This window comes from Oryx dammah, unplaced genomic scaffold (assembly GCF_014754425.2).
Source record: "Oryx dammah isolate SB20612 unplaced genomic scaffold, SCBI_Odam_1.1 HiC_scaffold_5, whole genome shotgun sequence".
Classification (NCBI taxonomy): Eukaryota; Metazoa; Chordata; class Mammalia; order Artiodactyla; family Bovidae; genus Oryx; species Oryx dammah.
The window spans coordinates 52,968,052-52,983,622 of record NW_024070189.1 but is presented as its reverse complement, the minus strand read 5'-3'; the positions used below and the strand labels follow the sequence as shown (position 1 = coordinate 52,983,622).

Genomic DNA, 15,571 nt, shown 5'->3' with positions numbered 1-15,571 from the left:
CAATCCTAATCCAGACGCCTATCAATCCTAATCCAGACGCCTATCAATTCTGGCATGAATTCAGCAGTCTCTGCCTCTGGTCTTGTGGGATATTCTCCCCATAGATGCCAATCTCATGAAGCTACTTACAGCTGCAATTGCCACATGGAAAGCACCCAGGAAACCTTGTCATGAACACCTGCCCACCAGATCAACTTCAGATTAAAACCCAATCTTCTTATATGTACATTCTCAGTTACTTCTTTCATCAGGCTCTCATTCTTGGGTATCTCTCTAGCTGGTCTGGAAGGACCTTTTCCCACTCTCAACCCAGCCAACTCCTGCCTGTTCTCAGATGTCAGCTCAGCAGCCCTTCCCCCAGGAAGGCTTGCCCACTCACACTTCCAGACCAGGAGTTCCACCCTCCTTTACTGCCCCCAGCCTGGGAGGTGTCACATCCTCCTGAAAGTTCCTGCTGACTAGACAGGAAGTGCTCCAGGCTGGTTCCTTTCTCCATCATTTCCTGGGGCAGCACAATGCCTGGCACAGTAAAAATAAATAAATAAATAAACAAAACAACAATGTCTGGTGAGCCTTTACTGTTCTTAAATTCCAGGAACTAACAAGAGAGCTGAAATCCACTGGGTGGCTCAACCAGCTAGCACAGCCTTCTTTGGTAACCCTAGAATAAAAACCATCTCTGAAAAGGGAGGCCTAAGTTCTGAAAATAGCCCCATCGCACTGCAAAGTGCCTAAGAAGATACTGAGTTTTATTTTATTTATTCTAGATGTAGGGAATGGAAGTGATTATCCAGCTGACAAAAATCCCAAATGATATTCAAGCACCTTTTATAATACTTTATTGATTGTTGCCATACTCTGATATATTAACAGTGGGGAAATTTGTTTTCTTCCCTTAAAGTATGCAAAATAAATATTTGTTGTTGTTGTTCTGTCGTTAAGTCATGTCCGATGTTTTGTGACCCCATGGTCTACACTATACCAGGCTCCTCTGTCTTTCACTATCTCCTGAAGTTTGCTCAAACTCATGTCCATTGAGTTGGTGATACCATCCAACCATCTCACCCTCTGTTACTCCCTTCTCTTCATGCCCTCAACCTTTACCAGCATCAGGGTCCTTATACATATCTCAGGGTCTTGTAAATATATCTGCCAAAATTAAATGCTCCTTTTTTTCCTGCCAAATCCATCATGTTTTTGTTTTGCACTTGATTCCACTGAGATTAATTAATTAATTTATTTATTTTTGGCTGTGCTGAGCAGCATGCAGGATCTTAGTTCCCTGAGCAGGGATCAAACCCAGTCCCCTGAATCTTAACCACTGGACTGCCAGGGAAGTCCTGTGATCTCAGTGAGATTTTAATGATATAAGTCAATGTTGTCAAAGAAAATACAGTAAAGCCCTACCACAATGCTATACATGCAATCCAAAAATTCATTTGGATAGAATGCCAGGGTAAAAGATTAACTAAATGACTTGGTGAGCAAGTCATAAAGAACAAGAACAAATCTCAGTCAAATCTCATCTTATGTCAATGGTTATATGATGCATTGCTAGAGTTTTCACTGGAGTTTCCACTCTTAGCCTAGTTACCACACTTCTTCCAACTGTTTCTTCTCCATATCCTTTTTAATTATTCAGTTAATTCAACAGGTATTTATTGAGCCTCTGCTCTATACTAGACATGCATGATAGCATCTGTCTACCATTCTTGATATTTTAAAAAATTCTCCACAGAAAATATTTAGTAAAAGAACATAGAGCATAGCTGCACAGCATAGCTTAGGGTCTAGAACCCACAAACCTACCCAAACCATCTCTCACTAGCTCCATGACCAAGAAAAGGGCTTTCATCAGAGACTCAGCCTTTAAGATGGGAATCAGAGCCAATCTGGGGGTTGATGAGCAGAGTGATTAAGACCAGATGGACCTGAGTTTAACTACTGACTCTGGTGACCTCTGGCAAGTTACTGAATTTCTCTGAGCCCTTATTTCCCCAGCAGCAGAATGAGGCTACAGACAATAACTACCAAACCGAGTCCTTACGAGAATGAAATGGACTATTACATGGGCATGATGCCTGGCTAACATGAACCCTCCAAAAATGGCAGGACTTCCCTGGTGATGCAGTGGATAAGAACCTGCCTAACACTGCAAGGGGACACAGGTTCAATTCCTGGTGTAGGAATATTCCACACGCCACAGAGCAAGTAATCCCGTGTGCCACAACTACCTAGCCTGAGCTTTAGAGCCCGTGAGCCGTAACTACTGAGACTGCACTCTAGAGCCTGAGAACTGCAACTACGTAAGCCTGCGTGCCTAGAGCCTGCGCTCTGCGACAAGAGAAGCCACTGCAATGAGAAGTTTGAGCATCGCAGTCAAGAGTAGCCCCTGCTTGTCGCAGCTAAAGCCCACACAAAGCAATGAAGACACAGAGCAGTCAAAAATAAATAAATAAATTTTAAAAATTATTTTAAAATTTTGTATTAAAATGGTAGCTATTATTATTATCATTTTGTTTCAAAGGTAAGATCACATAAAGCATAAAGAAGTCCAGATGACTTATGGTCTCAAGCCCATTGATTACAAGGCCAGATTTTTCCTCTTCTACTTTCCCCTGTGGCTCAATTCAATTATTCCTCTCCTTTTCTTTTGTAGTTAATATAGAGGTTCAAGTTTAGCCTGGCTTTTAGCCTGGCCCCGCTCTTTCATCAAGGAAGACCCTACTGTCTCCCTGTTCCATATAATACAACAAAGAGTCTCTTGGTCAGAATGGGCTCCTTGATGTTCTCTGACCCTGTATTTTAGAATAAAAGTTGTCTGGGCATTTACTGTATGAGAGAGGGGACAAACAAATAACAATTTAAAACAGAGCTTAGAGGACAGGCAAGTAAAGTACAACCTTTCATGGGAACTTTTTGCTACACACCTCTGTCCTAGTTTATAGCATTAGAGCCAAAAAAAAAAAAAACATAGTTCTCTCCAGATTGAATTTAAAGGTAATTGGCATGGCAGGCCTGTTGTTGCTTTTTCATTTGGGCCTGCAGTGTGACCTGCATTTCTGGTCCTCTTCTGAAAATACATGCTCTTACAAGTTACAATATGGTATGGAAAAAGAATAGAATTAATAAATTTCAAAGTGGGATGGTGATGCTTAGTATCACAAAGTTTAGCTGTCTGCCTTTCTGCTAGGCTAGGTTCTGAATAGTACTATAGAGAAGGCAAGAGAAGGCAAAATATTTCTTATCATTTAGCACTTAGTTCCAAATTCCACAAATATTTACCTACTATTACTGAGCACCTAATTAGATGCCAGGCTCTTTTTTTTTTTTTTTTTTGGGCATTGGAACTACTATGTCACACCTGACATAAGCATTCTCCCTGCCCTCACAAAGACCAAATCCCAGTGAGTAAGAGCAAGCATTAACCAAACAATCGCATAAATAAATGTAAGATTACAAATGTGGGGGCAGGGAGCACAGGAACTTGAGGAGTCCATCCTCGTGGATTTTTATCCTCATGGAAGCCAGGAGAAGTCTCTCTGAGGAAGTAATGCCTCCACTGAGATCTCAAGGGGCTGTGGGCAAGGAGGTAGGGTGTCCAGAGAATATTCTAGGAACAAGGAAGTAGGCTCTGCTAGGAAAAAACAAACAGCACCTGAGGGGTAAGCAGATGGGCAGTGGGTCTGGGGCAGAGAGAATGAGTACAGATCTGTTTAAGTCATGAGGCTGAAGAAGGCAAGTCCACAGTGCTTTCTAGAACTAGTGAGGAGTTTCAGCTTTATCCCAAGTAATGAGTGGCCACTGAAAGTTTTGGGGTGGGGGAAAGGATTGGGAAGGGGGTCACATGATCAGATTTGCATTTCAAATATATCTTATCAAGTATGAGGTCAGGTCTGAAAGAGACAGGAATGGCTGTGAGCAGAACTGGAGTCTGGTCATGGCCTTCTCCTTCCTCTCCCCTAAACCCTCCCAGGGTGGGGACATCACTCAAGTGTGAGGAAGACCCTGGCCCATTTTGTCATGCTAACCCGTGGGAGGTTCAGCTTCAAGTTCCAAGAGATGGACTCTAAAGAGGGAAAATTCATTTCTGCTGTCTTCTAAGCTTTTACTCTCTTTGCTTACATTCACCAAAATTGCTTTTCCCACTCTCAGCTTCACACTGTGAACTCCTGAATGTCATCACCTTCCTGCTCGTCTGAGCATGTCTAAGCAATGGCTTCTAAGGAGTGCACACCCTTGAAAGGTGTGAAGAGAAAAAAACATTTAAACTAAAAGAATGTAAGAAGCTTTAATAACATTTTTAAAAGAAAATGTGATATCCATTTTTAATAAACAAGGTGACTCCAGCACCCTCACTAGGTTGGGCTTAACAACAAATGTAGCACCCAAGAGACCCTGTTGCATGCATAATGTAGAGTTCTCACTTTACATAAAGTGACAATGATAACCCAGCTCTTTCACTCAATTTCAGCACGTTACAACATGTTGTGGTTCACGAATTTCTGGTCTAGTGGACTTATAGAAGCTATTGCTTAGTTTTAGCTAAACTAATCTCCATGAGAGAGTGCCTGAAGAACTGTGGATAGAGGTTCGTGATTTTGTACAAGATCATCCCCAAGAAAAAGAAACACAAAAAGGCAGAAAGTTTGTCTGAAGAGGCCTTACAAATAACTGAGAAAAGAAGAGAAGCTAAAGGCAAAGGAGAAAAGGAAAGATACACCCATTTGAATGCAGAGTTCCAAAGAATAGCAAGGAGAGATAAGAAAGCCTTCCTCAGTGATCAATGCAAAGAAATAGAGGGAAATAACAGAACGGGAAAGAGTAGAGATCTCCTCAAGAAAATTAGAGATACCAAGGGAACATTTCACGCAAAGAAAGTGAAGTCACTCAGTCGTGTCTGACTCTTTGCAACCCTGTGGACTATAGCCCGTCAGGCTCCTCTGTCCATGGGATTCTCCAGGCAAGAATACTGGAGTGGGTTGCCATTTCCTTCTCCAGGAGATCTTCCCAACCCAGGGATCGAACCTGGGTCTCCTGCATTGTAGGCAGATGCTTTATCCTCTGAGCCACCAAGGAATCCCTTTCATACAAAGATGGGCACAATAAAGGACAGAAACGGTATGGACCTAACAAAAGCAGAAGATATTAAGAAGTGACAAGAGTACACAGAAGAAATGTACAAAAAAGATCTTCACAATCCAGATAATCACGATGGTGTGATTACTCACCCAGAGCTAGATAGACATCCTGGAATTCGAAGTCAAGTGGGCTTAGGAAGCATCACTGCAAACAAAGCCAGTGGACATTATGGAATTCCAGTTGATCTATTTCAAATCCTAAAAGATGATGCTATGAAAGTGCTGCACTCAATATGCCAGCAAATTTGGAAAAGGTCAGTTTTCATTCCAATCCCAAAGAAAGGCAATGTCAAAGAATGCTCAAACTACTACACAATTGCACTCATTTCACATGCTAGTAAAGTAATGCTCAAAATTCTCCATGCCAGGCTTCAATAAATAGTACATGAACTGTGAACTTCCAGATGTTCAAGTTGGATTTAGAAAAGGCAGAGGAACCAGAAATCAAATTGCCAACATCCATTGGATTATCAAAAAAGCAAGAGAGTTCCAGAAAAAACATCTATTTCTGCTTTATTGACTATGCCTAAGCCTTTGACTATGTGGATCACAATAAACTGTGGGAAATTCTTCCAGAGATGGGAATACTAGACCAGCTAACCTACCTCCTGAGAAATCTGTACTCAGGTCAAGAAGCAACAGTTAGAACCAGACATGGAATAATGAACCAGTTCCAAATTGGGAAAGGAGTACATCAAGGCTGTATATTGTCACCCTACTTATTTAACTTATATGCAGAGTACATCATGAGAAACACTGGGCTGGATGAAGAACAAGCTGGAATCAAGATTGCCAGGAATCAATAACCTCAGATTCACAAATGACACCACTCTTATGGCAGAAAGTGAAGAGGAACTAAAGAGCCCTTTGATGAAAATGAAAGAGGAGAGTGAAAAAGTTGGCTTAAAACTCAACATTCAAAAACTTAAGATCATGGCATCCAGTCCCATCACTTCACGGCAAACAGATGGGGAAATAACGGAAACAGTGAGAGATATTATCTCCTTGGGCTCCAAAATCACTGCAGATGGTGAATGCAGCCATGAAATTAAGACACTTGCTCTTTGGAAGAAAAGCTATGACCAACCTAGACAGCATATTATAAAGCAGAGATATTACTTTGCCAACAAAGGTCTGTCTAGTCAAAGCTATGGTTTTTCCAGTGGTCATGTATGGATGTGAGCGTTGGACTATAAAGAAAGCTGAGCACTGAAGAATTGATGTTTTTGAACTGTGGTGTTTGAGAAGACTCTTAAGAGTCCCTTGGACTGCAAGGAGATCCAACCAGTCCATCCTAAAGGAAATCAGTCCTGAATATTCACTGGAAGGACTGATGCTGAAGCTGAAGCTCCAATACTTTGGTCACCTGATGCAAAAAACTGACTCCTTGGGAAAGACTCTGATGCTGTGAAGGATTGAAGGCAGGAGAAGGGGACAACAGAAGATGAGATGGTTGGATGGCATCACTGACTCAACTGATATGAGTTTGAGCAAACTCCGGGAGTTGGTGATGGACAGGGAAGCCTGTTGTGCTGCAGTCCATGGGGTCTCAAACAGTCGGACACAACTCAGCAACTGAACTGAACTGAATCTCCATGAAATCTAAAGACAAGTAGCTTTGTTAGATTTCTTCAGGGAAACTGTGGGTTGAGTATTAACCAATAATAGAACCACAAGCAAACCCATAAGAAAAAGACAGAGATAACTTTTTTCTTCCATGTCTAGAACAGGCTGCTCTGAGCCACACTGCAAAGTGAAAACAATAAACACCTAATCAGATCTTTAAAGAAATCATTCAAAATAATTCAAATTGTATTTACAATATGGACTTGTAACTATTATTGCTAACAATAAAATATGATAAAACACTAAAATAAAAGAAAGTTAAAATTCCTCAGTATCATTAACATTTAGACATCTTAAGTATTCATATTCAACCGTACATTAAAGAGTACACAATCAAAACAATTTGGAGGCCACAGCTCTAGGGCCAGCCCTGCATGGAGCAGTGAACTGTGGTGACACACCTGTGGGTACTGGTTATGGGGGAAGGTGCCTTCCATCTCTGGCAAAGGACCATGGTTCTGGTGTGCACAGATTTCTCCTTTGCTCACCAGAGATTCTTCCTCGGCCTCCTCTTCCTTTTGCAGCATTTTCCTCATGAAATCTCTCTTGTCCATTGGAGTTCGAATGATTTTCAGGTTATTCGTGTAGATGATTATCTTTCCAAAATCTATAATAGGTGGGGACTAGAGACATGAAGAATGAGCTTGGTGATGCCCCAGTCACCAAATACAGAGCTGCAGAACCCCTTCAACATCCCAGGAAAGATATACACCATCCATCCAGCACTCGGGATCCCATCACAACCTCAAACTATAATTCATTCCCTGGATTCTCTGTTCTGTCTGAAAACCCTGATCGCCAGCTTCTTATTTCCTGTTGATGGTAACCAATCAAAGCTGAACTAATCACATAACTACAATGCAGGGCTCTGCAGGACAAGGTCCTGAGCTTCTATTCCTACTACATACCATGGGAGCTGGTGCAGGGCTGGGCAGAGTGAGAGATTTATGCATATATAGGAATGCTTTTAAAAAATAAATCTCTCAGAAACCAAATTATTAGTTATGCTTCTTAAACAATTTACCGGTTTATGTAATTAATTAGGGATACATTTTAAGTTCTAACTTTTTTTGTTTATTGTATAATACATCATTTGAAAACACCAAGGAAATATCCTTTTCTTTTTAATGATGCATGAGCGGAAGTAATGCTAGCTGGCAGTATTTGATTGTAAGAAATCAATAAATTGAATTTTTTAAATAAATAAATCTCTCTCCAAAATTTTATGCATAAGTAATAATGTCTGTGTTAGCCACTCAGTCATGTCTGACTCTTTGCAGTCCCGCCAGGCTCCTCCGTCCATGAAATTCTCCAGGCAAGAATACTGGAGTGGCTTGCCATTCCCTTCTCCAGAGGATCTTCCCAACAAGGGATTGAAACTGGGTCTCCCGCACTGTGGACAGATTCTTTACTGTCTGAGCTACCTGGGAAGTCCTATAAGTAATAATTGTAGATACAATTTATTGAATGTACTATTCAGTTCAGTTCAGTAGCTCAGTCGTGTCCGACTCTTTGTGACCCCATGAATCACCATCACCATCTCCCGGAGTTCATTCAAACTCACATCCATCGAGTCAGTGATGCCATCCAGCCATCTCATCCTCTGTCATCCTCTTTTCCTCCTCCCCACAATCCCTCCCAGCATCAGAGTCTTTTCCAATGAGTCAACTCTTTGCATGAGGTGGCCAAAGTACTGGAGTTTCAGCTTTAGCATCATTCCTTCCAAAGAACACCCAGGGCTGATCTCCTTTAGAATGGACTGGTTGGATCTCCTTGCTATTTGTGGATAACATTTATTGAACATCAGGCATCATGCTAAGCATTTTACAAACATTACCTCACTTCCCTCCCTAACATCCCTATGATACTGATGCAATGATTTCTATACATTTTACAGAAGAAGAGACTGAGGCTCATTGAGGTTAACAGCTTTCCAAACTTGCAGAGTTATTCAGGGTTTGTGGCTGGAATTTAAACTCAAGTCTGTCTCACTCGAAGGTCCATATTCTTAGCACCTACCCTATACTATTCACAAACACCCCTTCCACCAAGTAAGTTTATACATATATATGTTGTGTGTGTTCATTATTCATATATTATCGACATTTTTTTAAAATACCGTGTGTGCGTGCTCAGTTGTGTCCAATTCTCTGCAACCCCATGGACTGTGGCCCACCAGGCGCCTCTGTCCATGGGATTTCCCAGGCAAGAATACTGGAGTGGGTTGCCATTTCGCTCTCCAGGAATATTCTTGACCCAGGGATTGAAACTGCATCCCTTGCACCTCCCATTGGAAGGTGCATTCTTTATCAGCTGCACCACCTGGAAAGCCTGCAGCATCATTATTAATAGCTTATGTTCCCTTCTATAGATTTATCATCTGTTACTTCATCATTTGCTGAGAAACAACTTGGACAATTTTACAGTGCATAGAGGAGTCTGGGCAGGAAATGTTTAGATGTCAGTTAACTAAGAACACATACTTCTCCACAGACAGCTTAGAGGGGAAACAACACTGTATCCCAATCCCACTGTCCACCAATTATGAGATACAGGAGAGCCATTTGGTCTCTCAGGACTCCAGTGTTCTCACGCAAATGGGCTGACAGCCAAATGGTGGGCACCACCACAAATAAAGTAGTAATTAAAATATACAAATATTTTCATACTAGCTGATAATCAGGTGCTGTCCTGAGACTCCTGGGCACCTTCCTGTTTCTCAAACTCCTTTTCTGAGGGAGCCTCTCGCACCCACAAACCAAGTGGTGTAGACATTAATGCTCAGGACCCCAGGTATCAGGACCCTGCCCCAACACTCTCCTGGTTTCTGTGCTGACCTCAATGTTCCTGTAGTTAAGTGTTTTAACTCTCATCCCTGAGGCTAATTATATCAACATCCAAGGGTGAGGGCACAATGAAAAATACGTTAGAGTGTGCAAAAGCTGAAGATACTATGCAAATGATGAGTGTTTTTACTGCAGTTCGTATTAGTCATGCTACATAGCCACATTCCCCAGCATGAAATGTTGTGCCCTGCTTTTATAGAACCATATAAACCAAATCTGTTTACATGCCACAGTTAAGCAGTCTCCTACTTAGCCCTCATGCATTCAGGCACAACTTGGCTTGAGCAGGACTTCAATCTTCAGGTCCCCTTCCTTGAAACACCCACAGAGTTTTCAATAATTATTAATGAAGCCACAAGCTTCCTACCTGGCCCTGTATCCTCTCCCTCTCATCAAGGGATCATGTGGCAGCTTCCATTTCCTATTGTTTGATGCATGCTGGGTTCCTGTTTCACACTCTGGACTATCAGTTTCTGAGCATCAGAAGATAAAGATGGTGGTACCTTTGGAAGGTTCCATTTCTATTTCCAGTAATAGCCAAAGAGGTTCAGTTACTCAGAAGTTTTTTTCGTACAAAAGGCTAGTTTTTCAAAATTCTTAACATATGAAAAAAAAAAAAAAACTTCACTTATCTGGCCCGACCTCCTGTCTCTCAGCTGGACAATATCTGAGACACACAGGATAGTAAATTTATTTTTAATATACTCCCAAGATGGAGGATCCCAAATCACCTTTAAGGTGTGTTTATGTTTCAGTTACCATGACAGCCAAGTTCTTCCTCGCATCTAAAGAAACTCTCTGGGTGTAACTAAAGTTCACATTATCCAGTTACACTCCGGTGCCTGTGAGGAACACTCACTCTTACATTACAGAGGGCCAAGATAGAGCCAGGACATTTTTGTTTTATTCCATAATCCCAGAATGTCAACTTAAATAAGATTAAGTATTCATAAATACTCTGATGTCAAAAGCAGTGGGACTGGGATTGCCATTCAGGGAGCATGCAACCTTCCACTGCTCTGTGTTTAAATGCAGACATGTCTTGTTGGGACTAGGAACTCAATGTGCTTTGGAGGTGGACAAATCTGAGTTCAAATTCTATTTGACTACTGTGTGAAGTCTGTTAAGTTATTTAACCTCCATAAACTTCTGTTTTTCCAATTTGTTAAACTCTTCCTCCCAAAATTATTGTGAGGATGAAATTGCATAACAGTACAGAAAGTTCATGTTCAATAAATGTTACTTTCCTTCCTCCTCCCTACCCCCACCCCCGCTTTTTTGGCTGCTCTAGGTCTCAGTTGTGGCATGCAAGATCTTTAGTTGCAGCATGCAAAATCCAGTTCCATGACCAGAGATGGAATCCCAGTCCCCTGCGTTGGGAGCACGGCGTCTTAGCCCCTGGTTCACAGGGAAGTCCCTCCCTTTCATCTTTTTTAATGACCCTTATACTTAGGGTAAGGGCTTCCCTAGTGGCTCAGAGATTAAAGCGTCTGCCTGAATAGCCCCTGGTTCACAGGGAAGTCCCTCCCTTTCATCTTTTTTAACGACCCTTATACTTAGGGTAAGGGCTTCCCTGGCGGCTCAGAGGTTAAAGCGTCTGCCTGGAATGCAGGTGACCTGGGTTCGATCCCTGGGTCAGGAAGATCCCCTGGAGAAGGGAATGGCAACCCACTCCAGTGCTCTTGCCTGGAGAATCCCATGGAGGGAGGAGCCTGGTAGGCTACAGTCCATGGGGTCGCAGAGAGTCGGACGCGACTGAGCGACTTCACTTTCACTTTCCACTTAGGATAAAGTGCTCAGTGGTAAAGGACCGCCTGCCAGCGCAGGAGTATCAGGAGACGCAGGTTCGATCCCTGGGTCGGGAAGATCTCCTGGAGGAGGAAACGACAGCCCATATCAGTACTCTCGCCTGGGAAATCCCACGGACAGAGGAGCCCAGTGGGCAAGAGTCCATGGGGTCTCAGAGTTAGACATGACTAAGCATGCACACACACATATACTTCAGTCAGCGTCAAATCCTTAAAATACGTTTATAAGATCTTCTCTATCCATCACATTAAATTCTAAAAGCCTCAGTATTTCCTTAATAAGAACCTGGTCATTATCACAGTGGTAGGTAACACATACCGAGCATATGCAATGTGTGCCAGGCACGATGCTAAGTACTTTCATGTCTTTTATATTTTCAGTCATCACAATAATCTTTGCAACCATGTACTTTTATTATCATAAGATTAAGTGGCTTGCCCAAGCTCACAGAGTAAGTGGGCTGGACGGACATCAAGTCCAGGTCTAACTGACATCAGAGCCTTCATTTTATGATTATTATTTTATTATGATAAAATATACATAACATAAAATTTACCACTTTAACCTTTTGTAAGGTACAATCCAGGGGCATCAACACTTTTACATTGTTGTACAGCCATCTCCACCACCCATGTCCAGAACTTTTTCTCATTTCCAAACTGAAACTGTACTCATTAAAGTCCACCTTCTGCCCTCCCTAGCCCATGGCAAACACCATTCTACTTTCTGTCTTACAAATTTGACTATGTTAGTACCTCATACAAGTGGAATCATACAATTATCTTTTTGTGACCAGTTTACCTCGCTTAGCATAATGTCCTTAAGATTCATCTATGTTATAGCATGTATTGAAATTTCCTTCCTTTTAAGGTTGAATAATAGTCTATTGTATGTATATACCATGTTTTGTTTGTTCATCCATCTATTGATTGATATTTGCTTCCACCTGTGGGCAATTGGGCTGCTATGAACACTGGTATACAAATATCTGTTCAAGTTCAGAGCCCTTCTTTTTAATTGCTATGCTTAACTGCTACCCAATGTTGCTGCAAAGCCAATATTTACTAAGGGTTATTTCACAGTTGGATTCACTATTGAAAAATCATGACTTCTCAGCTCTCATTTCCTTATTTTTCCCAAGCACCACATTAACAACCTATTTCAGTGGGTGGAGCTGCAAAAATCCAACTTGACTGCTCTCACACCCAGAGACTGGCTAGCAGCAGGATGAGGCATTTGTTCATGCCACAAGGAAACCAGGGATAACTAGACCAGGCAGAAATCAAACCCTGAAACTGGTCTAGAGAGTACTGTGTTTAAAACCACTGTATAGTGCTGCCAGTAAGACTCAGTTGTCTGGTTTTATTAAATCCATGCCTAATCATACTTTTACATAAATGCCAAGTGTGACACAAGACTGATGAAGGTCAAGCAGTCCAATATTATAAACCATGGACTTGTGCAAGGTTTGTATAAACTATGACTTTATAAATTCTAAAGCTACAAATGAGACATGGTTAAAAAGAGGTACTGTAAGTACAAGACATAGCCAAATACCCAGGACATAATAATCACTTGAAAAATGGTTACTATTATAATCATTATCATCACTATTATTAATGGCCTTATTCTCTTAAAAAGAACATTCCATAGGGCCAAGAACATAGGGAATTAGAAGACCTAAATTCTTATTCTAAGTCTGTACCTAATGAGTCCCTTACAACCTGGAACTCAACTTTCCTCATTTGTAAAATGGAAACGACTCTACATTTTTCACAACCTTTCTCCTCAAGGTTGTGGAGAAGACCCAATGAGGTAGAATGTGATTTTAATGCAGAAGTGCCTTAATGCGGAGAAGGCAGTGGCAACCCACTCCAGTACTCTTGCCTGGAAAATCCCATGGGCAGAGGAGCCTGGTGGGCTGCAGTCCATGGGGTCGATAAGAGTCAGACTCGACTGAGGGACTTCACTTTCATTTTTCACTTTCATGCATTGGAGAAAGAAATGACAACCCACTCCAGTGTTCTTTCCTGGAGAATCCCAGGGACAAGGGAGCCTGGTGGGCTGCCGTCTATGGGGTCACACAGAGTCAGACACGACTGAAGAGACTCAGCAGCAGCAGCAGCAGCAGCAGTCTTTAATGCAGAAGCCACTCCACTAACAAAAGGAACTGTTCATTCCAGCCCCCTTGAATATAAAAAAGAAACCTGGTATTATCTTTGATAAATGTGGACATGCTCATAATTAAACTTATACTAATGCCAACATGGCTAGTACATTTGTCTGCTATCACTATATAACCTGTTTCCTTAGGAAAAGAACAATATAAATGATTAGAGAGTAATGACCTGAATTTTGCACTTTAAAGATGAAAACATATCCTGGTGTGCTATTCATTAGTAACCTGGTACATTATATAATTGTACTTAAGATTTTTTTTCCAAGGCATTCATGGTCCTCCTGCAGCAGAGAACATATGCACACCTCCTATTAGTTTGTGGAAATCAGTGAATATGTTCCAGACTCTTCTAGCCTCAAAGAAAATCATGTATGGGCTTTTGATGATCTTTGGTACTGGAGAAAATAACTGAAATTCACAGATAAAATACATGTTTCTGTCTATCTATTAGCTCAAATGTCTTCCACATGTAACATTTCCTCTGGCTGATCTGCTTTTCCCATTTCTTCCAGGGCTCCACCTACCCAGGATTCCTGCTAACAAGCAATAGAAAGGTAAAAGAAATAAACAAACAAGCATTATTAAAAAGCAGGCAGCAGGAGGGAGGTAAGAAACAAAGCAAGATATGGATAAACCATAAATTAAATAATCGGCTGGAGTAAAGTAAGCACCTTCAAACACTTAGCTCTTCCAGGAAAAAGAGCAACCCATTGCAGCATAATTTTCTAAAACAGCAGTCTGGCAACCTGAAAAACCACTGTATCTCTATTTCATTTACTTACTAAGACATCCCAGCTGAACGCCCAATTACAATTTGTTAACCTGGATGGAATGAATACCAGCTACGCTTTTTGCACTTTCCAACAAGTAGTCAACAAGAACGTTATTTTGTCCCAGAAATATTATTCTGATGGCAGCTTTGCGTTTGGTGCACCTATAGCTGATTGGGCTTCCCCGGTGGCTCAGCAGTAAAGAATCTGCCTGCAGTGCAGGAGATGTACAGAAGACCTGTGTTCCATCCCTTCATCAGGAAGATCCCCTGGAGGCGGTTACGGCTGCCCACTCCAGTATTCTTGCCTGGAGAATCCCATGGACAGAGGAGCCTGGTGGACTACAGTCCATGAAGTCACAAAAGAGTCAGATATGACTAAGTGGCTAAACAACAACAAAAGCTCTGGTTGGTACTCAAGTACAAGCAAGATACAATCTGAAACATTTAGGTGTTTCTCTAACCACATTTTAGTCCTTAAAGCTTACACACCAGGGGCAATACCAACCTTATGGTCATTGGCCTTGTAATCATTGAAGAAAGGCTGGCTGCCCGCCAAGGTGTAGGCACTACCCTCTCGAAACACGCTGATCCTCTGAGCAGTCAGCTTGGGAGAGTACGGCTGGGGCTTCGGGACTTCCCCAGATCCGTAAACACCATCCATTGGTTCAAGGGACTCTTGGAGGAAACTGTGAGGGTACTCCTCCTTTGGTGACTCTAATTCCTGCCCGTCTTCAAAGACCTGCTTCAACACACGGCCGCTGTAGGAGGAAGAGATTTTAAATCGGACTTTCCGGGGGTTGCCGTCACTCTTCTGGGTCAGCTTCTTCTCGGGCTCCTCCATCAGCAGAAATTTCACCCTGTGGTTTCCAGGCTTTGGTGTAGCAGTGAAACTTGGGGCTCTGAGAAAAAGGCATTTTATTTTCACTCCTCCTGCATATAATTAATTCAAGTTGGGTGCTGGGGTGTGCTCGGTTTACAGCAATTGACACCCACACATTAAATATTGATAGGCCTCCATGCAAAGGCAGGCGATTGCAGGTTTCTGGAGCGGATGGAGCATAAGACAAGACCGGGTACCCCCTGAATCCCAAGCTCACCCGTAACTTCATCCCAACCTCAGCTTTATTAACGTGAGCATGAGTAGGTTTATATAGACTAATAACTAACCACTTCAGTAGGGATCAGTTAGCAAGGGTCT

At 41.9% G+C, this 15,571-nt stretch overlaps 1 protein-coding gene and 1 non-coding gene across 2 annotated transcripts in view; both read right to left on the bottom strand.

Moving 5' to 3' along the window:
- The window catches only part of GRXCR2 (glutaredoxin and cysteine rich domain containing 2), a 19,740-nt gene extending 4,526 nt beyond the window's left edge, over positions 1-15,214 (bottom strand). The window contains exons 1-2 of the mRNA XM_040239803.1: positions 14,879-15,214; positions 7,169-7,390 (exon numbers count right to left, since the gene is read on the bottom strand). Of these exons, the coding sequence (XP_040095737.1) occupies positions 7,169-7,390; positions 14,879-15,214 (558 nt within the window). The remainder of the gene's footprint in view (positions 1-7,168; positions 7,391-14,878) is intronic.
- TRNAC-ACA lies at positions 5,008-5,079 on the bottom strand. Its single transcript has one exon. It is a non-coding gene; the product is annotated as a tRNA-Cys (tRNA).
- Positions 15,215-15,571: the final 357 nt, after the last annotated feature.